Here is a 24003-nt window from a genome sequence, read left to right on the forward strand (position 1 = left end):
TGAGGAGTTAGTAAATATATATATTTATATGTAAAAATGTAGCAAAAGTATTGTAATATGTTCAATTATTACAATTGATTATATATTATTAAATATTCTTTTAAAGCCTAAGGTCATGATTATTATTATCATTAAACTTTATTGTATATTGTAAAATGTTTTATTTATCAATATTACTATGACTGGAAATATCATTAGTAATCAATACAGTTCATTAAATACTACTTAGAGCAAGACAGGCCTTTCAAAGACACTTTCTCTCATCTTCTTGGGTTTCCCCAGCTTGCTGTTGTCCTGTCTTTAACACTTAGACAACTAAGGTTGAAGAACGTGGACTTGGGCATTACCTGGAGCTGGTGGGGTTGGAGCTCACCACCCTATATGCTCCCAGCGCTGTTTAGATTGGTGATTTTTCTGAAGTTCCTGGGAATTTCAGAAATAGGAAGTGCAGCTGTGTTCACATGGCCACAGTCTGTAAGCATCACATCCTGTGCAGTAGTGAACACTGAAAGAGGAAGGACTGGGGAGAGTCAGAACTTCACGAGAAAGGACCAAGGATCAGACTGAGACAACGTGGCACTAAAATCTCTTGGGATTTTCGAGACCCCTGGGAGGCACACAGGCTCAGGTAGGCAACCCTGAAGAGGCTTTCTCCTGTGCAGCACTCTTTCTGGGACTTTATTAGGGAGAACTTGTTGTTGTGAAAGAGATGGAGACCCCGGGGCACTTCAGAAGTAAATGGACAAAGGGACTGGGCATCTGACTTACCTGTTCCTATTGTTTTAACCTGCGTGATCTTGCTGGTCACTGACCTAAGACCATGTGATTAATGGGAGCAGAACTCCTGTACCTGCGAAGGCTCTGAGGCCATTCACTAACTGGGCAGCCTAAGAGCTGAGGATGGCACAGAGAAAAGAGAGCCAAGCTGATGTTTTTCTATCAGCTTTGTGGCTACACATGAATCTACAGATATTTTTATTATCATCTGCCACCCCCACAGCCCCTCAGTCAGCACCCTGCTGGCCACTCAGCTCATGGCCTAGCAGGGCTTCTGGTCCTATGGCCCCGGCTCTGCTGCAGCCGCTGTATGTAGGTTTGATTTAAGTCTATCATTGTATATATCAATAAGACACAGAAATCAAAGGCTGACCTGAAAACCTGCTAGCTCAGAGAGGCTGAGTAGCAACTAGATGACCTTGGTTTTTGTCCAGATACACCATAAGAGACATGTCTTTTCCCTCGTCCCAGAACCAAGAGGAGCTCAAACTCCATTTGCTACTCTTTCCTCCCTGCACATCTTCTCTGCCCAAATTGCTGGCTTCTCTATGGCCGATTCCAGTCAACTCGTCACTGGCTCTGGCCCCTGGTTCAAGGTCTAACTTTAATGGGCAGGGTTGGGAGGATCAGAGTGCGATCAAAATATCCCACAACACCAAGCTGAGCTTAGAAATCAATTCCACAGGCAACTTGGTCCTTCCAGTTAACAAGGACATAGTTCTAACCTTGAACCTCAGGTTGTTATGACTTCAAGACCCCACACCACCTCATTCAGCTGCTTCTTCACACAATAGAGAATCAGACACAGGCTGATGTTGACAGATGAGAAAATAGGGAGAGGAACCACAGTCAGAGACAGCTGGGGGCCAGGACCCAACTGTATGTAGGCAACTGCTTAATAAGAAGAACTTTAAATATTTGTTTAACATTGAATTTATGTCACCATACAAACATGAATTACTTCCACATGTACATCAAAACTTTGACTCTGGATTTTCTTACTGATTATGATTTTATTCATCTATAATAAGGATTATTTAAAGGACTAAAAACACTGAAAGATCACTTCTACTAAAATATGATAAAATATGAAGTGCTAATTCTAAAAATGGTACTTTCAGACTCACAAAATACACAAATGGGATTAAGTATTTTGAGTGCTATTTAGCATGAATCGGAGAACATTGAAGGTTGAAATTTAATATCTCATAATGAGCAGAGTAACCTGAGGGTGAAAGTAATTGAATAAAGAAAATGCACTTGAACTAGGTAGAATTGAGGAAAGAGCAGGAGCTACATTTGGCAAATTTTGTGTGAACACTTAGGTATGGTCACAGGAACCTCTGGGGATTCATGCTTTTCCTTCCTTTTATGTGTTTATTATCTAAAAAAAATCAGTGGGCTGTGTCTAACACTATGGGAAAAGACCTCAGGAACCCAAGGTATGATGTTTTTTTATTTCTCTGTACCAGAAGCTTCTTCTGACAGAGGACAGGTCCAAGAATCCAGATCCAGAGAGGTGCACAGTCTGGGAAGTGGCAGCAGAACCTGGGAGCGTGGTTTAGTTTGTTTGGTTTGGTTTTGGTTCGTTGGTTGGTTGGATTTTTTTTTTTTTTTTGTATTCAGAGTAGAGTATTTAATTTTTTATGGAAAATTCATACAATATATTCTGATCCTCCCTTCCCATTAATTTCATACCCTCTCTCTCTTTCTCTCTCTCCCTCTCTCTCTCTCAACAAATAGGCAAATAAAAGCAAACAACCAAACATAAAACAAAACCAATCAAACAACCAAACAAGCAAAGCAAAACAACAACAAACTCCTACATTGATCACAGTTCTTTTAAAGAGCTCAGTGTATTTTCTCTTCCAGCCTTGGAAGCTCCGTCATGATCCCACAAGTTGTGACCAATGAGACTGTCACAGTGATTTCACCAAATGGAGTCAACTTTCCACAAACAGACAATCCCCAGCCGACGCAGCAGAGGCAAGACAGCCTGAAGGAACATCTAAAGGCAGAAGTCAAAGTGATTGCGGTAAATCCAACTCTGAATGCTCTGGCATGAGTGAAGAGCAGAAAGAGGAGACACTGTGACTTAAGACTAGAAATAGACTGGGGTATGGAAAGCCTTTGGTTTTGACAAAGTGATCACAGAGTGGTCTGTAGACCAGTGGAAAGCCTTTGGCAAGCTGCTTATATCTCTAAGACTTTCCGAAAATTGACAAGTATTTCCCCTTATTGCAAAAATGAGTCACTGAGATTTTGTTATTTAAATCATTTTTTTGTTTTCATTTTTGGAGAGTACTTACTAGTATTTTATTTATAAAAATAATTTGTAGATACATTATCAGTGCTCACTGAGTGTAAAATACCCTTCTCCATTTTAGTGAGAAGAGATGGCACAAAACACCATTGGTTTGCATCTCTGTGCTCATCTCATACTAACTAAAGGGATGTTTTTGGGTAAAGGGAAGTTATGACAAAGAACGTATATTTTGTGTCGTTTTTTGAGTGTTGGCTGTCCTAACACTGTCTTCATGGGCCTCTGTGTCACCCAGTTTCAGAACTTAATGGAACTGATGGCCTTGCCTTGGGCATACTATCTTCTGGATTCCTTTGAAGTTCATATAACAAAACTGTAAAAATTGCTTAACCAAACTTATAAGGGCTGTGAGTCTGTGAGGGAATGTAGGATGTCACAAAGACAAAAATTGCCCTTTTAGTATGGAGGCTAGGGACCCCCAGAATGGACACCTGAACTGAAGCCTCTGTGGAGCTGGGCAGATAGTCTGGCTGTATGATGTGTTCTATGGGCCCTGGGTGATGAGGAGGAGGTAGGTTTCCACCAGAACGCCCTCAGGGTGGAAGGGCTTAACAGATCACTCTTCTTCCCACTAGAGGGAGCAGGAGGCTTGCTAATTGGGGACTCAAAGCTCAGCCCCAGCCAGAGGAAGCTAAGAAGGGTCTTGAGCATGCCAGGGGTTCCTAGACAAAAATACCTGAAGGTGGCCTGAGGCTGTGGCAGAACCACATCCCCTCCAGAATGAACTTTCCTCTCTCTCACCTCAGAGCTTTTACAGTGCTAACAGTGATGTTTTAGAAAGGGACAATACATGAGCACCATGGGAGAAGTGGAGCCCTCTTGTCACTGCTGTTTGTAATCTCCCATCTCTCTTCTTTCAACAGGCAATCCAGATCATGTGTGGTGTGATGGTGTTGAGTCTCGGCATCATTTTGGCATCTGTTCCCACAGTCCCACACTTTACCAAAGTATTTTCTGTCCTGTTAAAATCTGGCTATCCATTTGTAGGAGCCTTGTTCGTAAGTAGAGTTTTGTGGGGATCCAGCTGGGGAGAACAGAGGAAGGAGATGTCACCTATCTCAATTTCTGTCTACTTTGAGAAAGAGGTCAATGATAGATTTTGTTTTTCTGTATGTCATCCACAGAAAGTCCTGGTGTATTGCAGCAGAGGTTACATGATTCTGAAGATTTTATTCATCTACTTCAAATAAGAATTTCTGTTAACATCACCTTTACATCTCACCCTGTTGAGCTATGATTAGTATAGTGGCTGAGTAGGTTTAAGGAAAAGTCCAGAAAGTGGAATTCATCTGGTCTAGATAGCATTCTGTATAGTGCAGTGACACCCAGTGGACCACCCTGCAGGAAGGATCATTTTTAGGATCTAGCCCTGTTGGAGGCACTTGAGGTGATAGACTAGAAATTCTTCAGAGACTGCTCCATATCTGGGGTCAGGAGAACATGAAGATCCTTGTTTCAGAGGACAGGTCTCCTCTAGATTGTTTTGGATGAGTCTCAGGCACAAGTGAGGTTTCCTGTCCCCATGGCTTCCCATCTGCTTACTGCAGCTCAAAAATGTTTGTGTCTCCTCCTTTCCTACATTCCTTTCTTTGATGCATCCACAGCTCCACCTTTCCTTCTGTTGTGCCGATGATTTTTGCTTTAGTCAGGTCAATACAATGTCTAATTCCACCAGTTTTTCATCAATGTCCTCTGTCCCAGCTTCCCCTCAAAGACACTGCATTCCACCAATTGTTCCAGAGCCTCCATTAGACTTCCTCATTTGGATCTTCTCAGGCTTTCCCTATCCTTGGTGACTTTGACAGTTTCTGAGTTGTGCTGGTCAGGATTTTTTGTGAAATACTTCTAAGTTTTAATTTGTCTGATATCTTCTTAATCTTTAAGTGAGCACAGAATAGTGACTGTTCAGGTGACAGCAATGATATACCATACTGCCTGGTTCTATGAAGGGTACATACTATTTACATCATTTCACTGTTGACTTAACCCTGGTCATGGGGGCTGATGTGGTGATTTCTAGGTCAGGGCTGTTACTTTATTTTTCCCTCTTCTCCGTATTGTGCTCTTTACATATCACTAGCATCCCTTGCATTAGAAGAGGCACTTGGTACCTGTTAGTTTTATTTATTTTTTTAATTAATAAAAGAGTTATATTGAAAGACTCTGCATGTGAGGCTGTGGGTGTAGCTCAGCAGTTGAACACATGCATAGAACTCACAGACCCTAGTATCACAGAGATAAAGATTCATCATTCTTTATGTGGATAAGCTACGTAACTTTGGAGAATAGAAAGCACAAAGTTTCTACATTTTTTTTTAAAAAAAAAAACATTTTTAAAGATTGTTTGCTACTTGGTCTCTAATTTTTTGGATGAGAGAAACTATTTCTTGATTTTCTGAATCATGTTAAGAGTTTCTCACCATCTATTGGTGAAATTATTAAGGCCATTCCACGTAGTTAAAAGGGAGGTTTATTTTGTGGGGTAACTTACAAATGAAGGGGTAGGTTGCAGGGTCTGGCAAAGGTATAGGGCAATCCGGCGGTGTTCTCTGGAGAACTCTGCTCGGTCCCTTCCTGCGTCCCGTGTCCTGGAACCAAGAGAGCCACCTCCTCCTGCTCCTCGGTCTTCCGCTCCCTCCTCTGCCCCGCCTTGTGGGCGTGATCATTACTGAAGCCTCAATGGGGGTTGGAACTTCCAGGCCAATGCTGGGATGGCTACCCACTACATCTCCCCCTTTTGTCTAAATAAGAAAGTTCTAACCTAATACAAGACTATACATAAAGAGATGGTTATCAAATATTGTCCAGGAGTAATGAGGGATAATGACTTAGATAAGTTGGAATTACAATAAGTGCAAACAATATCAAGCAAAAAACACATAGTAAAATCCAGGGAAGTCTAGAGCGTGGGTAGTTGGCATGTTACAAAGATCATTCCAAAAGGTATCCTATCCTAAAGAACCTGAGTCTAATACATAATATATTCTATCTAAGATATTATATATGTATATATACTAAGTTGTAACTATAACTGCTAATCTCCAACCTCATCAAAGACCTGAGAAGGAATATAATAATACCTGAGAAATGGGAGAAGGACGCAAGCAACTTTCGGGAGTCTTGTAAGAGTAGACAGAGACAGCTAGCAGCCTGGACAGTCACCTAATGTTTCTCAGTATCGTTGGTGCATTCAAATTGGCTACAGGCCTAGAGTATCTGACAGACCATTTCAGAAGCAGGAATTCTGAAAGACCATCTTACCCTGTCTTGGCAAAGTACAGTGGTCACTTTCCTTGTGTCCCACTTGTCCAGAAAGGACAGCATTTGTACTGTCAGCAGTTGAGGCAAGGGCAGTTCTTTGTCCAGTAGGCCATTTTGTGCCAAGAAGACAAACTTCCAAATGGAAATGTCTTAGAAGCCCAACATTCTCTCGGGATCAAATTGGTGCTGCCAGGAGCAATTGTGTCTCACGTCAACAGAATTCTAAATTATTTAAATGCCATATTTTCTAGGTCCATGAAGTGGTTGAAGATTACCTGTCCATCTGACCTATGTATTTATAAATCTGGATAACCTAACTAACATAATTATAGAGGTGACAAGCATAGGTGACAATAACTCTGTAAGTCTCATCTACCTAAACAACCTAAGGACTAAGGCTTCCTATAAATAAGGCAAACAGTCTGTAAGTAATTGTACAGTAAAAGGACAATGACTTCAAATTGTGACAATACATAAAATATCTTTAACAGAGGTAGGAATGTATAGTGCAATATGCAATATGATAATAATCCTAAATATATATCAGTATGCAGAATATCTTAAACAGAAGTAGAACATACATACAGTATGACAGACATAAATTCATATTTGTATCAATATACAAATATTTCAAATAAGAGTAAAAATATGTATACAATATAACAAACATAGTTCTGTATTTGTATCAATATACAAATTATCTTAAATAGGAATATAAAAAGTTTATATTTGTATCAACATATAAGAATTCATAACAGTGCAAAGGCTGCTATATTGCTAAATTTGTTTACTAATGTATGTGATAGTCTACCATAATATCTTATACATATCCATTCCATTTCTTCTTTTCCCTTTTTTTTTTTGAGACATATTTTCTTTCCTTAAGGAGAGTACTGAGTTTGACCATTTCTTCTACCCCCAACCCTAGAACCATTATCCATAACCCTGAGAAATATGAAACCTAAGGGATAAGGGGCGTCGTTTTGTTAGAATTGCTTCCTGTTGTTTAGGGGGCGATGGTATCTCTGTTGGGTATTGTGAGAAAGCTCAGATAGTTAAATCTCAGTTAGACTAACTGTAGATTCTGCAGCAACTCTTAGAGTAATGGGTAAGATTGTCTGAAATTCTGGCAAGAAGTGTAGTATGATGATGATTACCATGGTATCATTCTGGATTGAGTAGAGTTGTTGTTGTTGTTGGGGCCCCATCTTCCTTCTGGAGACTTCAGAGATTGCCTGTGTAGATTGGTACCAATAGATTCTTTCTTTCTCACAGACCCTAGTATCACAAAGATAAAGATTCATCATTCTTTATGTGGATAAGCTACGTAATTTTGGAGAATAGAAAGCACAAAGTTTCTACATTTTTTAAAAAAAAAAAAACATTTTTAAAGATTGTTTGCTACTTGGTCTCTAATTTTTTGGATGAGAGAAACTATTTCTTGATTTTCTGAATCATGTTAAGAGTTTCTCACCATCCATCTTATGCTTCCTTTTGTTCTCATTTCCCTTAGTCCCTAGGGCCAGCCACTAAAAGTTCTCTTTTCTTCAGTGCTTGTTAATATCTTCTCTTATTCAAAACAAAAACAAAACTAGTGCAAGTTAATCTCAAACTATCACAAAAATCTGAAGCAGAGATGTACTTTCCCAAACTCATTTTAGGACACCAGCATTGTCTTGACACTAGGATAAAGGTATAATGCCAGCCAAGATCATTATGGGAAATGGATAGTGGGCCAACATTCTAAACGATGGTAGCTGCAAACTCCTCACTAAAATACTAGTACATTGTAAACTGCATATTAAAATGATACTTCAACATGTTCAAATGAGATTTACTGAGAGAAGTTTGCAGGGTTTATAGAGAGTGGCATAGTGCTTTTAATGAAAGAGGGGACAAAAATCCCATAGCTGTTTTCCATTCTCTCTCACCGTTGACCAATACCTCAGGATCTAAAACCATCTGATTCTGAAATTTTCCTTTCCAATTAACAAAATATGTTTATATTACCTCTTAAAGTCTTTATCAATTTTAATGGGATAGATTTCTGCTCTAATCTACCTTTTCTTGTGTTTTCTGAATAGTACAAGGGAAAAGAGACTTCTCTGGGAACCCAAGTTTATCGTTGGTCATTAGTTACTTGAGAATTTCCCATGAAAGTTTGTCATGAAACCCAGAGAGTAACACTGTAGTCACTTTGTACATAGAAATTGACATAACAATGTTTTCCTCTTGTCTGAGCAGTTTATTATCTCTGGAATTCTGTCAGTTATCATGAAAACAAAGTCAACAAAGTCTTTGGTGAGTACAAGAGTCACAACCTGAACCAATGGTGATGAAACTCAGACCATTCATGGCCAGGCTTTCCACATTGAAGTTACAAACTAAGCTGTACAATAATTATTTGCTCTCTTCATGAACTAATTCTGGGTTCCCCTTATCCCTGTATAGAGCATATTCTTCCTGTCATGGTGAACAAAAATTATAGTATGCCTTACGTCTGAGACCAGTGCCGAGGAATCTCATGTAAAACTCCTGCTTTCTTATGATCCAATTGTGTAGGCAACAGGCCCTGATAATTAATCTTGACCATCAACTTAACCTGATTGAGGAGCACCTAAGAGATTAATAAAGCATACCTCCGAGGCTGTTCTATTTCCAAAATGTGATAGTGTCATCCCTTAGCACAACTACCCAGATGGAATAAACAGGAAATGTTGAAATGTGCTTAGCACAGATATCCTCTTACTCTGCTTCCATGACCACCATGGCAACTATGACCACCATGCTGTAAGCTGTTCTGTTCTGCCACACCAACCCCACAATGAGGGGCTGAGACTCTGAAACAGTGAGCAAAATATATTTTGGTGCTTAAGTTGTTTATGTGAGGCATTTTGTCATAGCAATGAAAAGTCTAACATAAAAGCTTTCAAATTTTACTCTTTAGTAATGAAGCTAATGTCCTTGATTTGAAAGAGTTGTATTTGTTGTGCATATACTATATAATCTCACCACTTAAAATCCATGAAAAATCCCAGACAAAATGTTCACGTGATAATAATCTCTTATTTATATCTCCATAAAGGCAATGCTTTAGCTGGGATTGAATATGCATTTTTGAACCAAGAAGCAGAATATTTGAATTCAGAAAGTCTTAGTAGTTATGTGTTTTGGTTAATAAATCAGCTTTACTGACTTTAACTTTTTCCAGGAGAAAACTGAAGTCATTGAGGGAAGAAAGATGGACAATAAGAAGAAGTTTTAGAGATATGTAAAGATTCACTTAGTCATCAGTCAACTCACACTCCTCAAGGAGTTGATTCAGGAAGTCATGGGAGAGAATGCCAGACAATGCAGCATCTTGGGGATTTAGTTGTTAAGATCTGACTAAACCAGTCTCTCAAATACACAGAGTACTAATTACTTTCCTGTTGCTGTGGTAAAATACCACAACTAAAAGCAGTCGAGGATATAGGTAGTCTCTCAGTAGAATAAGGCTCATGAAAGACATTTAACCTATGCTGAAGAATGTTCTTTTTATCCTGTATATGGAAACTAAAGAATATGTCGGCTAGAATCAACGTGTTTGTTCTAAGAACATATGTACGATCAGCATCCTGACTGCAACAATTGTTGGGAGTCCAAGAGTTTGGCTTTAGTCACTATTGGTGGAAAGTAGCACCCCAAGCACCAAATCATGAGTGCTTTATACAATCAGTCTAAAATATAAGTATCCTGAAATTAAATCACACTCCAGTGCAAGAGATCTGGGTACACCCTGGAAATACCTGTAACCATAGCTTTCAGAGAGGTCTCAGCTCAATTTTCATTTTCTGTAAGTTGAGGAAGAAAGGGAGCCACTAGTGAGAAAAGTTTATTTATTTTGCTGACACTATGAATGTTGTAGAGATGAGATCCAAAGTGAACATTGGTACTGAGTACTCAAGAACAATGAAAGACCATGGAACTCTGCCACTGTGGCCTCAATTTACCAACTTCTAGTTCCAAATCTGTTTTCTTTCTACCTCCCACTGTCTCCTCAAATGACAATATCCTTAGTCACATGTCTAGATTTTGATCTACATCCATCCCCACATGGCCCTGGTTATAACCAATCATAAGCCTTTCCAGACTTCCAAAGCCTACCTGACACTGAGAACAAAGTCCCCACACTCACCATTGGTCATATGAGCTTTGAGGTAGTATTAAGGAATGAACTGCCTTACCTGCCTTTTCTGTGTGGTTGATGCATCCATGTGTGGGGTGTAGTCAGAGTATGTTATTCTGAGTATATATAGCTGGTATTAGGTGTGTCCAAGTTCAACTCTTGGGATAACTCAAATCCAAAAGAGGAATGCTTTGTTTGGGCTCATATTTTGGAGGTTCAATAGTACATGCTTTTGGTAGATCCATTTGTTCTGAGCTTGGAGATAGGCAGTGAGTGTCTCATGTTAAGAGAGCAAGGGTGTGTGCCACATGGCAGCAAGGAAGAAAAGAGAATAAGTTGAAGGTAGCGTTCTGATATACCTCCTTTGCAGGCTCTTCTCTAATGGCCAACCTCTGATCAGGAGGTGAGGCACGGCACTTCCTAGAGGTTCTGACATCTCACAGTAACATTTACCTGGGGACTAGGTCTTTAATATGTGGCTCTCAGGCCACAAGAAATCCAAACTACAGTTGAGAATGTGGAGGGACAGGAAACACAGCTGGTGTCTGTGCCTCCTCCATTTGCTCACACTGTCTTGAGAGTTTCCTAGATTTTTATTATGGGGTTCCATTAAAAGTCATGGATGAAGATTTTGCCAGGGGCATGTATTCTTTCACTTCATTGAAATCCTGTTTGCCTACCCAATTGCCATTTACGCTTTGGGTTTGTCTGTTCCTAGACATTCTTTGGGGAAGATACATGTGGTAGAGGTTGGGTAAAGAGGTCTGAGCAAATATTAGCTGGGAAATGGAGCATAGGGAACATAAGGATGGAAAACAAGGGCTTCTCCTCTTTCTAGTGATCACAATTACAACTTAAGAAGAATCGGGAAATTCATTATTAATATCTCAGCTGCTAATGAAGACAAATAAAGAGAAGTGGTGCAACATCTCGGAAGAGAGGTGTCAGTAGAACCTGTTGCTCATTTCAGGTAGATGGAAGCCTGACCATGAACATCCTGAGTGTTTTATTTGCTTTCATTGGCATCATTATCCTCTCTGTCAGCCTGGCTGGTTTGCATCCTGCCTCAGAGGACTGTGAGCAGAGCAAGTCACTTAGACCAACTGAACATTACTTCTACCACCATTCCTTCGAAGTCAGAACTGACTGCTCTACCCCCAAGGCTATTTTGACTGTAAGTATTTCTAAAGATTGCATTGAAAATTTTTAGTTTTTACAAAATAGTAATATTTTTCCTGTCTTTGAATATCTTTCACTCTGTCTGGTTTGAGATCTTAGGGAAAAGTCAGAGCTGAATAAAGTAAAGGTAAACAAGAGTATGGAATTAAACATCTAGATAAGGGTTTACATGGTAATAGCAAGAAACTGTGGGGAAATTACCAGATAATGTATGTGATGAGACCATAAAGATTGTTATTAGAACTTCTCAAGAATTGAAAAAAAGTTTCAACTTTAGAAGCATAAATTATGAGAGCTCAAACCAAGTACTTTAACCCATTCCATTTTATTGGAAGGAAGTAATGCAATATGGCTAATAGCAATAATATACCTTCTATCAGAACATCCAACAACATGCATTTGGCCCCTGACACATAGAGAGAAAATATGGAAAGACAATAGTGAAGATACTGCAGAATATTTATTACCTTATGACAATAAAAGTAAGAAAAAGCACATCTGGAAAGAGGCCAGATAGTCAAATATGGTCAACCTCAGGCTTTCTCAGTTCCTTAGAGCTGGGCTCAGTGTGTCTTCATAAGTTAAGAAACCACAATAAGAAAAAGTGTATTCAAATAACATACAGAACAATGGGAGTAAATTACCATCTGGAATAACTAAGCCTGACTTTAGAAACCTGAAGTATTGAGGAGGAATCTGCATGGATCACAAAGTACAAGGACATGGTGGGATGGTTTCACATTGTAAGTCAGAGAGTGGGTGGAGTGTATTTGTTGGGACAGTGTCCAGGTGATGGAGGCATGCTCTATCTCCTCTCTACCTGTGTGTGCACAAATGAGTTTCAGTATGACATTCATCTTCCTTCCTATCAAGTAGCCTTCATGAAGACAGAAGTCATGAACTTTGTGTTCTTAACATTCGCCCTTCTTTGAGCTGATTTGTGATGTTACAAACTATAGAAGTTGGATTGTTTTTTCTGCCTTTTACCATCACAAAAGAGGCCAAAAAAGCAACATCTCAAAGAAGAAGGTTATGTCGGTGCTGACTTTTACAAAGAGCTGGCACAGTCAGAACCTCACTAGCCCTCACAAGTCTCTGTAGAGGAAATAATACACATATGTGATAAGTGGGCAGCCAGAAGCTAGAGAAACAGAGGCTCACTGAGCCTCCCACTAAGAGAGTCAACAGCAGGAGCTGCTGACTGTCATTATTACTCCTCTCTGCTCCCTCATTGATGTGAACAGGGTAGTCAGGAATCTCTGCCCTCTACAGGTGAGAAGGAGTGGCATGAAACAACTTGGTTGACTTAGTTTATCTTTTTCACCGACTTCCCCTGAAGGAATGAAGGGACCAGGCATTGATTTAAGCCTAGGGTTGGGTGATCCATTTCACTTCTTCATGGTGTCCTTCACTCTCTGATAGTGGAGATGGGTTCATCTTTACAGTCACTTCCCACCAAGGCATGTGGGCTTCAGCTGACTCAGTCATTCCAACTTCTCTTCTGAATTTAGGGAGCCCTCTTGTTGATGCTGATCTGCAGTGTGTTGGAACTTGGTATGGCTGTGCTCACTACCATGTTGTGGTGGCAACAGGATCACTCTGACTTCTCTCGGGTGAGTGTGCTACAGGCCTTCCAGAATCTTGTCTGGTGTTCCTCTGGAAGGTGCTGATCTATGCTGCCATGAATGGCAGATAGAATAATCAGTCACGATGATGTGAACATCAGGTGGTTTGGACAGTAAGGTCGGACAGTAGGTGAAGGGGTAGAAGGTAATTGTGTAGCTGATATGGATTATCTGGACATGAAAACAGGTGACCCTAACACATCACCTGGTTCTTTCCTTCCCTTTTGCAAAAAAAAGGAACTGAGGCTCTAAGAAGTTAAATTTGTCTCCTGGGATTATGCTGTTTGCCTGTGTTCAGGATGCTGGGGCCGATGCCTCCCTTCTAAGTAGGAATACTTTCTCCTACAGAGACTAGTCTCATTAAAATCCTTGACTTGGTAAAAACCAATTTCACAGTTGAATTTTTCTTGCATCAAAGATACTAAGGCAATGATGTTTAATAATTGCATATAACCCTTCTCAGCCAGTGCATGTCTTCAGTAACTGAACCAAGGAGGTTTGCTCTAACCAGATCCTTAGCTAGAGTGTAGAATGAAGATTAGATGATATACATCAAATATGTGTATAACTTAATGAAGTGTTATTCTCATCTTGGAAGAGCTATAAATTCTATGTAGAACACTGAATGAAATTCTATCATGTATCCATATGTGTCTATGTATCTATCTACCTTCCTAAATGCATATACATATACACATTTGTATGTATACATATACATATATATTCATTTGTAATCTGAAATCATATATTTTCTTTATTCTAGAGTGTGATTTTCCTGTCTCATAATTCAAATAATGGATCCAACATGGAAACAAAGTCACTTTATAACCCTGCATATGAGAAACAATTAATTCCTTAAGAATAAAAAAATTGTAAATCTACAGCAGAGACCATCTTCATGATAATGCAGAAAACCCAACCATCACAAGGCAGCAATGCTTAAGTTTCCTAAAATGTGGCTGTTTAAGAAATGAACACCAGTAATGTGTTGAATGGGTGTGTTCAATGACTCAGTCTTAATATTCATGATCTTGGCATCATCCAAAGCTCAGATCTGCAAATAGTGGCCAAAGAATCCCAGGTATTTCTTGAAAAACTAAAATAATGTTTCAGGGGATTGTGGTGGAGCAAAGGAGTAACATTTTCTTGTCCCCTAATGGTTAACAACAATAATTAACCATTTGGTCCTTGTGTTCAGAATCTCTGTGTTGGCATGGGTCTTTCATCATATCAGTTTTATTCATTAGTTCCATAGAAACAAGTGACCTGCAGTAAAGTCTCAAGAACTATACATGCTATTTGTTTCAAAATCAAGTATTTCTGAGATTATATGGTCTATTTGTAACAGTTATTGTTGTTGTTTTGCCTTTAAGCACAAATAAAGTCCCCTGTGATACATAAACACATAATTTTTTATAGCCCTCTGTTGTCTATCAGTTAAAAAAAGACGAGGACAAGACCACTGGGAATATAACTCTGATGTGTGTGTGTGTGTGTGTGTGTGTGTGTGTGTGTGTGTGTGTGCCTTAAACTGAATCTGATTGAACAATCAATGTGTAGCAATATATTTTAAGGTGCCATATAATATACTTATTTCCAGGATTCCCAGGACAAATGAGAAACATTTCTTCAGTTCTTATAGGAGGCTTGAGAGATGTCTCAGCAGTTAAGTGCACTGATTGGTCCTGTAGAAGACCTGAGTTTAGTTCCCAGCACTCATATAGCATCTCATAAACATATGTAACTTCAGCTCCAGGTAATTTGACACGCTCTTCTGATCTTTGTGGGCACTAGACATGCATGTGGTGCACAGACATACATCCATGTATCATATGCATACAACATAAAAACACATTTAAAAAGAAATTTGTAGTGAAATATGGAAAGTGGAGAATGACAATAAAATTAGGATCATATTGTATAATCCATTAATGTGTATTTGAGTCCACAATAAAGCATACTGATTCTTGTTTTTTGCCTAAAATCATTTCTAGAAGGGGAGAGTCTTTCTTTGAGACATGTCCCCCAGCCCTTGCCTACTGCCAATCATGTGACTTATCTTGCTTCAGGAGAGGAAGGAAAACCTACCACATAGAAATCATAGTTGGTGTTTTCGTGATTGCATCCCCACTCTAGCTCAGCCATCACTGTTAGCATCAAAGGTTCCAAACCTCTCATGAGCAAGTAGACATCATTATCCACACTACAGAAACTAAAAGGACTTAGAGTCACAGAGTGAAGACCATTGTGCAAACAGTTTATACAATTAAATGAAATTAGAACAAATAGTAGGAAGATGAAAAATAATGAAAAGCTACTCAAGAATAATTACTAGAGAAGAATTTAAAGTATGAATGGTCATAAAGCAAGTGAGGGAATGGGAGCAATAGTCATAAGAGAGTGTTTCACTGGTGAATTAATTTCTGTATTTAAAGCAAAATACACCAATCTGAAGGTAAATTTGTTCTGGTGGACCTTATAGACAAGTATGGAGAGAAAAGCATTTACCAGATCAATTGCTGCATGCAGCACCAGGAGATAACTTAATCTGATGAATGAATGAATGAATGAATGAATGAATGCATACATGAATGAATGAATGAATGAATGAATAAATAAATAAGGAAATCACATTGTATAGCAGCAGCAATATGATCCACCACCTTAAGCAGACAAAACTGTCATGCTCTATGGTCTGTCTGTCTCTGCACAGGCCAAACAGGAAAGTTAAACAGAGATGTGATTGAAACTATTACCCTGCATCTTTCACATTATTGGTGGTGGCACTCTCTCTGTAACTTTTCCAAGGACATGATTACTGACCTTGACTTCACTATTTTCCCAAGTAGAAGCACATATAACAGCTTCTACTAACCTTTCTAACCTCAATATACCTCACTCCACAGGTCGGGGATTCTCCCAACTCCTCAGTGTATTTACTCCAATTATACATAGTAATTGAGGAAATAACCATTGGATGCAGTTTGGGACACACTCACTAGTCTGGTCATATATCTAGAAACAAAATTGTGTTGTGAGTGTGCACCTGTGGACAATGAGCATTGTCTTACTTGGATCTCCTTCAGGAAAGTTTATTGTTACTTCTGCAGACAATGGTTTGTTTAATTCTTTAACAGAGGAATAGAGGGCACAGTAGGACTCCAGTCAGGCTGGGAATGCATCTGCCACTAAGAGTGAAAAGGCAATTCCTCGGGCAGAATAGATCCATCATAACCTGAGAGTTCAATGTCCTAAGTAAGTCTCATCATTTCATCAGGACGCTCTCACACATTTCTGCACCAATTCACAGAATACCACTCCTTTTTAATCGGTGCCTTCACTTCGACTGCAGACACTCTTCAAGGCTGAGACACAGCCAACCATATAGTAAGTGCTTGTTGGGGAAGAATAGGGTAAGCATGAGTGAAATAGAGAACTAAAATTACCTGCCACACAGTTTAGCCAGGAAACAGTCTTTTCCCCAGTTTTATTCACTGATCTCATGCTCACTTACCCCCAGGACCTGGGCCTACACCTTCATAAAGATCAGCAGCTTCTGCTGTTGCTGGGAAGGCAAGACCCAACCATCAACATGTCTAGACATTTTGTGTTATGACTCTTTTGGCTTTGGTGTTTTCTTTGACTGACAAAACTGTTTCCTCTATTGTATCCTCTATGCCAGAGATTCTCTCTTCCATCTCTTTTATTCCGTTGGCTATGCTTGCATGTGTAGTTCCTGTTCTTTTACTCAGATTGTCTATTTCTAGCATTCCCTCAATTTGTATCTTCTTCATTGTTTCTATTTCAGTTTTGAGGTCTTAAACTGTTTCCTACACATGATTAATTGCTTTTTCATGGTTTTCCTGGCATTCTTTAAGGGATTTATTGATTTTTCCCCATTTTTTTGTATCTTTTCCTCCATTTCTTTAAGGGAATTTTTCATTTCCACTTTAAAGGTCTCTATCATTTCATAAAATTATTTTTATGGTTGCTTTCTTCTACTTCTTCTATTTTATGATGTTCAGGTCTTGCTGTTATAGAACTACTAGGTTCTGGTGATACCATATTGCTCTTTATGTTGTTGTATTTATTTTTGCACTGGAGTCTACCCATCTCCTCCTAAAATAAGTGAAAGAGATGCCTGTGTCTGAGCGAGCTGCTCTTGGTCCAATTTGTGCTTGCTGTGCCTATGTCTAAGGGGGCCACACTGGTCCAGTCTTAGCTCTTGGTCTAATTGGAGCTGGTGGATTCTGTATCTCAGGGAGCTGCTCTCGGTCTTATCAGGGCTCTTGGACCAATGGGAGCTGGCGGATTCTGTGTCTCAGGAAGCCACTGGGACTGCAGGGATGGGTGTGTCTGTGATGGGCGTGGGTCTTATCGACTGCAGGGTCCGAGGGGGGTGCTGGGGAGCGTGCCCATAGCAGTCCTTCCTGCTGGCCACTGGGGCAGTGGTGGGTGGGTACATCTTAGTGATTTTTAAATATATTTCACTTGGGAAATGTTGACCAGACTACAGCATGTGTCTTTAAATATTTTTCCTTATGTCACTGAAGCTTTTTGTTCATTGGACAAGCAGTTCCTTATTTCACACCTCCAGGCTTCTGGCCACCATAGTTTGACTTCTTTCTCTCCTCTAAATTTGCTTTGTTAGAGTCTGAGTATTGGATTCTGTGTGTAAGGACATGTGCTCATGAAGTTTGTTTCTCTGTGTCCAGCTGATTTCACTTGGCATGTGGTACAGACGCACTGAGGAATACAGTTTAGCCTAAAATAATAATTTAGTCCTATCACTAAATTTTAAGATGGTAAGTTGTATACATGTGTATCTTCTAGTAGAAATGATTGACAAGCCCTCCAGAGAGGCTAAATAACAAGGAGGGCTCAAGGGGCAGGGATGCATAAGCTTCCCTGGGAAAGAGAAATAGAATAGATTTTGCAGATGGACTGGGGCCAGGTGGGGATGGGAACAGGAGGGGTAAGGTGTAGAGAGAGAGTACTAGGAAAGATTACTGGAACTGGAGGGCATTGGTGGGGGCATGCAATGTGGAAACTACAAGGGTTACCCTAGCAAAAACTCCTAGTAATGGGGGATACAAAGCTGAACCAGCCATCTTCTGTAACCAGTCATGGCTTCCAGTGGTGGGACTGGCACACCAACCCAGCTACAAAACCTTTGCTGTACAATCTATCCTGCCTACAAGATGTGCTGGGGTAATGGTGGTGCAGAAATGGTGGGAGTGGCCAACTAATGACTGGTCCAGCTTGAGGCCCTCCCATCAAGAGGGATCCCACACCTGACACTGCATGGATGGCCAGGAACCAGAGGCTGGATGGCTCAGAGACCTAGGGTAGAACCAGACATGACTGAAAAAAGTCAATGAATTGATTCTTAATGATATTCTGCTATACTGATAGAATGGTGACTTGTTCAGTTGTCATCAGAGAAGCTTTATCTAGCAACTGATGGAGACAGATGTAGAGACCCACAGCCAAATATTAGGAAGAGCTCAGGGAATCTCATGGAAGAGGGGAAGGAAGGATTATAGGAGCCAGAGGGGTGGAGGACACTACCAGAACACCACCCACAGAATCAGCCAAGCAAGGCTCATAGGGGCTCACAGAGACTGAAGCAACAATCAGGGGGTCTGGATGGGTCTCAGCTAGGTCCTCTGCATATATGTTATGGTTGTGTAGCTTAGTCTTCTTGTGGGACTCCCAACAGTGGGAGTGGGGGTGTCTGTGACTTTTGTCTGTTTTGGGGACCCTTTTCCTCCTACTGGGTTGCCTCATCTAGCCTCGATATGAGGATTTGTGCCTAGTTTTGCTGTAATTTGTTATACCATGTTCAGTTGATATCCCTGGGAGGTCTGCTCTCTTCTGAAGTGAAATTGAGAAGGAGTGGATCTGGGAGAGAGAGGAGATGAGGAGGGGAACTGGGAAGAGTGGAGGGAGGGGAAACTGTGGTCAGGATATAATACATGAGAGAAGAATACATTTTAAAAAGAAAAGAAAGAGATGACTGATAGACCCTCACATTGACTGGACCTCGTGGTATGTGCCTATAATACCAGCTGTTTGAAAGGCCTAAGCCTTACAAGTTCAGGGCTTGCCTGGGATAGAGAGTAAACATAAGACCATCCTGAACAACTCAGTGAGATCCTGTTTCAAAATAAAAACTAAAATGAAGGCCGGAGATACAATTTAGGGCTACAGGGCTTGCCTTTCCTGTATGAGGCCCTACATTCAATCTCCAATACAAAATCACCATATACATACATATACATATATGTATGTATCACTATAGAAAGTACTATATGACATGACTTTTTATGTGTTTCTAATTAAGAAAGAATGTCTAGTAACTCAAAATCTATTAATCATTGTATAGTATATTCCAGACACAGGAATACGTGTTAAGGAATATGCATTCAGTTTCTCCAGTAGAGGGAGCAAAAGAGTCTCTGCAGCAGCAAGAGGCATCCTGCCATCTCTGGCACGGCACAGGCCCACAGCACGTCCAGTCTAGCCCTGCATCCTCCAATTGACAACGTAGACACTTTCTGGCCAAGAAAAGTAGATGCTCGCCCACATGACGTGCTATTTCCATTGGCAATCCACAGGAAACCTGGGCACAGACAATCTCCTGTGGCTGTGGGCATTTTCTCCCTGTAAGCTCCGTGCACCCTGAAGTGCAGTGCCCTGACTTGGACTCAAAACTTCACTGCACAGCAGTGGAACCAGTGCTCACTGTCCATTCTCTGTCTACACTTAGGAAATTGTGACTTATTTGTTGCTTAACTGCAGACGCATTCCAGACTGGATAAAACAGCAAACTCCCATCAGGTGATTAAACCACACTTTCTCCAGGAAATGAACCCATTTCAAATTTGTCCTTCCCTGAGGATTAACTCAAGTCTAGAATGCCATCTAGAATTTCTCTGTTACTCTTTTATAACTCAAGATCTTAAATGTACTGTAATAAATCTACTGTGAGTTTTCTGATTGGACCCAGGCCATCACAAAGCTCTTCCTCTTCCTCCTACTCCTTCTGTGTATGTGCACATGTTTGTGTGGGAGTGAACATGTGTGGGTGAATACAAGTGTGTGTAAATGTGGAGGCCAGAGGTCAATGTTGGGTATCTTCATCAATCATGTTCCACGTTTTATTTCCAGAGAGGTTGTCTCACCAGGCCTGGAGCTCACCTATTTGGCTACATTGGCTGGACAATATGCTCCAGAGATGTCCTTGTCTCTGCCTTTCTGGCTTTGGGGTGAGACACGTGCCACTACACATGGCTATTTTATATGGGTTCTGGAGAAGCTGAACTCAAGTCCTCCGGCTTGTGAAGTGTGGACTTAGCTGGCTGAGGCCCCTTCTCAGCCCCTAATGAAACACTGTCAATTGATTCCACCAAGAGAAATTCCCCTCAGTTGGAAGAACCCCAGCAGAAAAGATGCTTATTTAATTATAACATGAGAGTGCTTAAATGTTAAATATTTTTGAACATGAGGGGACATATTTATGTTCTAGAATATGAATGAGAAATAAAAAAGGAAAAAGCAAAAGATCATATGAAAACATGAGGTTATATTATCTAGTCAAATTATGACTCAGAAAGGAAGAGAAGCAAGAGAGATAATGTTGTTTTTCAAAGTGGTTCCTCTTCTGGGATAATCTACAAGGACACCTTTTCTACACAGGAAGTAAAATTATCTTTAGCAACATTATAATGAATGTATAGGACAAGCCCAAGATGTAAAAGTTGGACAGACATTGTACAACTCCAGGAATATATAGGGCATTTCCACAAAGATGTAGAAGAGAAACTACCTTGAAGTCATTGTTCACCATTTTTTTTCTTTTCTTCACACTAAACTCCTCAATGCCAGACAGAGACCACCCCCCCCCCCCGCTCCACAGGAACAGACATCTGCTTCCTCCCTGAGGTTCCATGACATCCTGAATTTCCCTCTCTGTGATAAAGTTTTTAATGCAGTGATGAGTGGGAAAGAAGTAGTTATAAAGATCAGCAGCAAGAATTTAGAAAAAATTATCTAGAATTATTATGCTCAGTTTTTTTTTCTTTGAAGCCAGGTGGACCGTTCTTATTCTATCACACACTAAAGGGCTTCAGAAGTAGGTTGATATTTCCCATAAGAGTTTGGTTAGCATTCGGGTTGCAATTTGTAATGTGTGATCATATGATCCAGGAGAGATTTGCCAGAAAAAAAATAGAAAAAAACTACATGTAATGAAAATATTTTTGTCCTTGAGTATAGGAGGGGACCAGCTTTGCCAAAGGGGTAAGTTGCTGCTGCTGCTGCTGCTGCTGCTGCTGCTGCTGCTGCTGCTGCTGCTGTGGGTGTTCAGTTACCTCGATGTTTCTAAAATAAATGTGGTCACTTTTAGTGATTGCTGCAATTTCCTCTCACAGGTAGGAGCAAAAGCTTATTGATTACCTGTATTTTTATTATCTGTGCCTGATCAGAAGGTCACCATTCTTTCATTATGGTATCTTCCTTTAGTACATGGTATTTTGGCATGAAGAGTTTGTATTCTTATTTTGGTTATTGGACATTCCTGGGAATTTCTTAATTCATGCTTTGATGTCTTTCACTGTCCTTAGCCTTATCTCTTCAAGTATTATCTCTGTGGCATTCTGTTCTCTCATTGTGCAATTCACATTTTTTTAAAAAGGACACTGATCTCCCTCCCTAGCTTGGATAGCCCATGCACTCTTGAGCAATTTTCTCCATATTCCTTTCTTGGTTTTGCTCTTCTGTGATTAAAACACTGCTTCTGACCTGTCTTTCAGCTCAATTGTTCAATCTTAACATGGTTCATGGATCCCTTAGGGAGTAAAGTCTGCAGGAAACACACCATTAACCTTAAAACTGGAGAGAACGAGGCCATTCAGGACTGTTCACACAGAGATACAAGTGTGAAAGAAGCCTTGACTTGAGGAGTGTGATGGAGACTGAGAGACCCAGAGAAAAGGGATTCACAATTCCCTGTAGGCATTTCCTTCAGGAATAGTACAAGACACAGTGTAACAGAGACTAGGTGATCCAGAGTGAAGTATGCACAGTTCCTTTTAGGTTCTTCCTACAGGAACACTATGAGATACAGAGGGAGATTATTTCTTTTCACCTTTAGGAAAATAAAAAATTTTAATCTGAAAAAAACAAACAAACAAGTAACTTGAAGGCATGGGTGCAAATCTACTTCATCTGGGAAAGAAAATAAACAAAAAGCTACATCCAGATGAAGTGGGAGTGAGCTATGAGTCCATCGTTACAGTTGGAAGCAGGTAGCATTCCTGAGAAGGCCACGGGCCTGAGTCCCAGGTTAATTGGACCTAAGACTGAGGTTCAGTTGCAGTATTTGAGGGTGCCTCCTTCACCTCAACATACTTAATGGAAAAGAAAACACCTTCTGTTAAAACAGATGAGGATGCAAGAGTGTCTTTCTAGCCATCAGCAGAAAGAGACACAGGGAAGTCAAAACAGGAGCAAACCCAGAGATGAGCCTCTGTGAAACAGCTTACCCCACACATTCAGGGCATCGCTAGAGGAAAGTGAAATGTCTATGAACTGAGTACTCACAACGCAGGTGTTCATTACTCAGCCCTTCCCATCTCCACTCATAACAAGTATCTGTCTGAGTATTTTTGGTCCCCAATAATATTTTTCAAGACATCTCAATTTTTAAAAAAACTAAATGTTGAAAAGAGTTTAATGGCTTTCTTAAAAAGAAGATACTGCTTTATATATGTGACATGTTTGGCAGCTATACAGAGCCTGATATATATATATATATATATATATATATATATATATATATATATATATATATATATATATATAATTATCTAAGAGATTAGTGGGATATATACTGAATTTTAGAAGGCTCTCAGAATACAGAACAAAATGAAAAATGTTCTCCTTTAGAAAATAATGTAATACCCCCTACTACGTCTTAGTCTGTCATGGCTGCACATGTCTATAACCCCAGATGAGTAACAGAGATACATGGAGCCAGAGAGATGGCTAGCTAAGCTAGGTAAACAAAATTACCAGCTCATTGGGAGATCCTATCTCAAGGCAATGAGGTGGACTGTAATAGAGGAAGACACTGGATGTCCCTCTCTGACCTCCACATGTGTACACATGCCCCTCCAACACACATACACCATACACTGACAAAGTAAAAATAAATAAACATTGTGTTATTCACAAAATAAACATTTAAAGCCACGCCATCTACTGATCTCTGGGAAAATGAAAATGACTGCCTGAGTTTTCTACATTATAATTACACTGAAGAAGTCTGGGGAATGTATGTGAGAACAGATGTTTAAGTGTATATAGGACATCAGCTAAAGGCCTGTTGAATTTGGCTCCAGACACATTTATTGATATGAACTCTCTAAGCAGATAGTTTGAATGTAATGTTTTAGGTTGGGGATTAAGAAGGGTATTAACAGGTCCTTCCCAGTGCCATCATGACTGAGCACAAGGAGACCCATGCCCCAGGTGGCTGCCCAAGGTGCTAAGGAGAAAGCATGGCCTTTGCAGTGCCTGGCAATCAGGTGCTATGATGGTGAGCACATGTATAGTGTGGAATGGGAGAGAAAAAGAGACAGATGGTTCATGGGCTATAGACAGAG

The 24003-nt window shown here is 40.1% G+C and overlaps 1 protein-coding gene across 1 annotated transcript; it reads left to right on the top strand.

Annotated features, from left to right (window-relative positions):
• Window positions 1-519: 519 nt before the first annotated feature.
• Window positions 520-14751, top strand: LOC118584086 (membrane-spanning 4-domains subfamily A member 6B-like). The gene is made up of 7 exons (XM_036188477.1): window positions 520-628; window positions 2650-2812; window positions 3964-4098; window positions 8606-8662; window positions 11500-11703; window positions 13220-13321; window positions 14097-14751. The coding sequence occupies exons 2-7, from the start codon at window positions 2666-2668 to the stop codon at window positions 14190-14192; spliced, it is 741 nt and encodes a 246-aa protein (XP_036044370.1). The 5' UTR covers window positions 520-628; window positions 2650-2665; the 3' UTR covers window positions 14193-14751.
• The last annotated feature ends 9252 nt before the right edge of the window (window positions 14752-24003 follow it).

Source organism: Onychomys torridus, chromosome 1 (genome assembly GCF_903995425.1).
Source record: "Onychomys torridus chromosome 1, mOncTor1.1, whole genome shotgun sequence".
Lineage (NCBI taxonomy): Eukaryota > Metazoa > Chordata > Mammalia > Rodentia > Cricetidae > Onychomys > Onychomys torridus.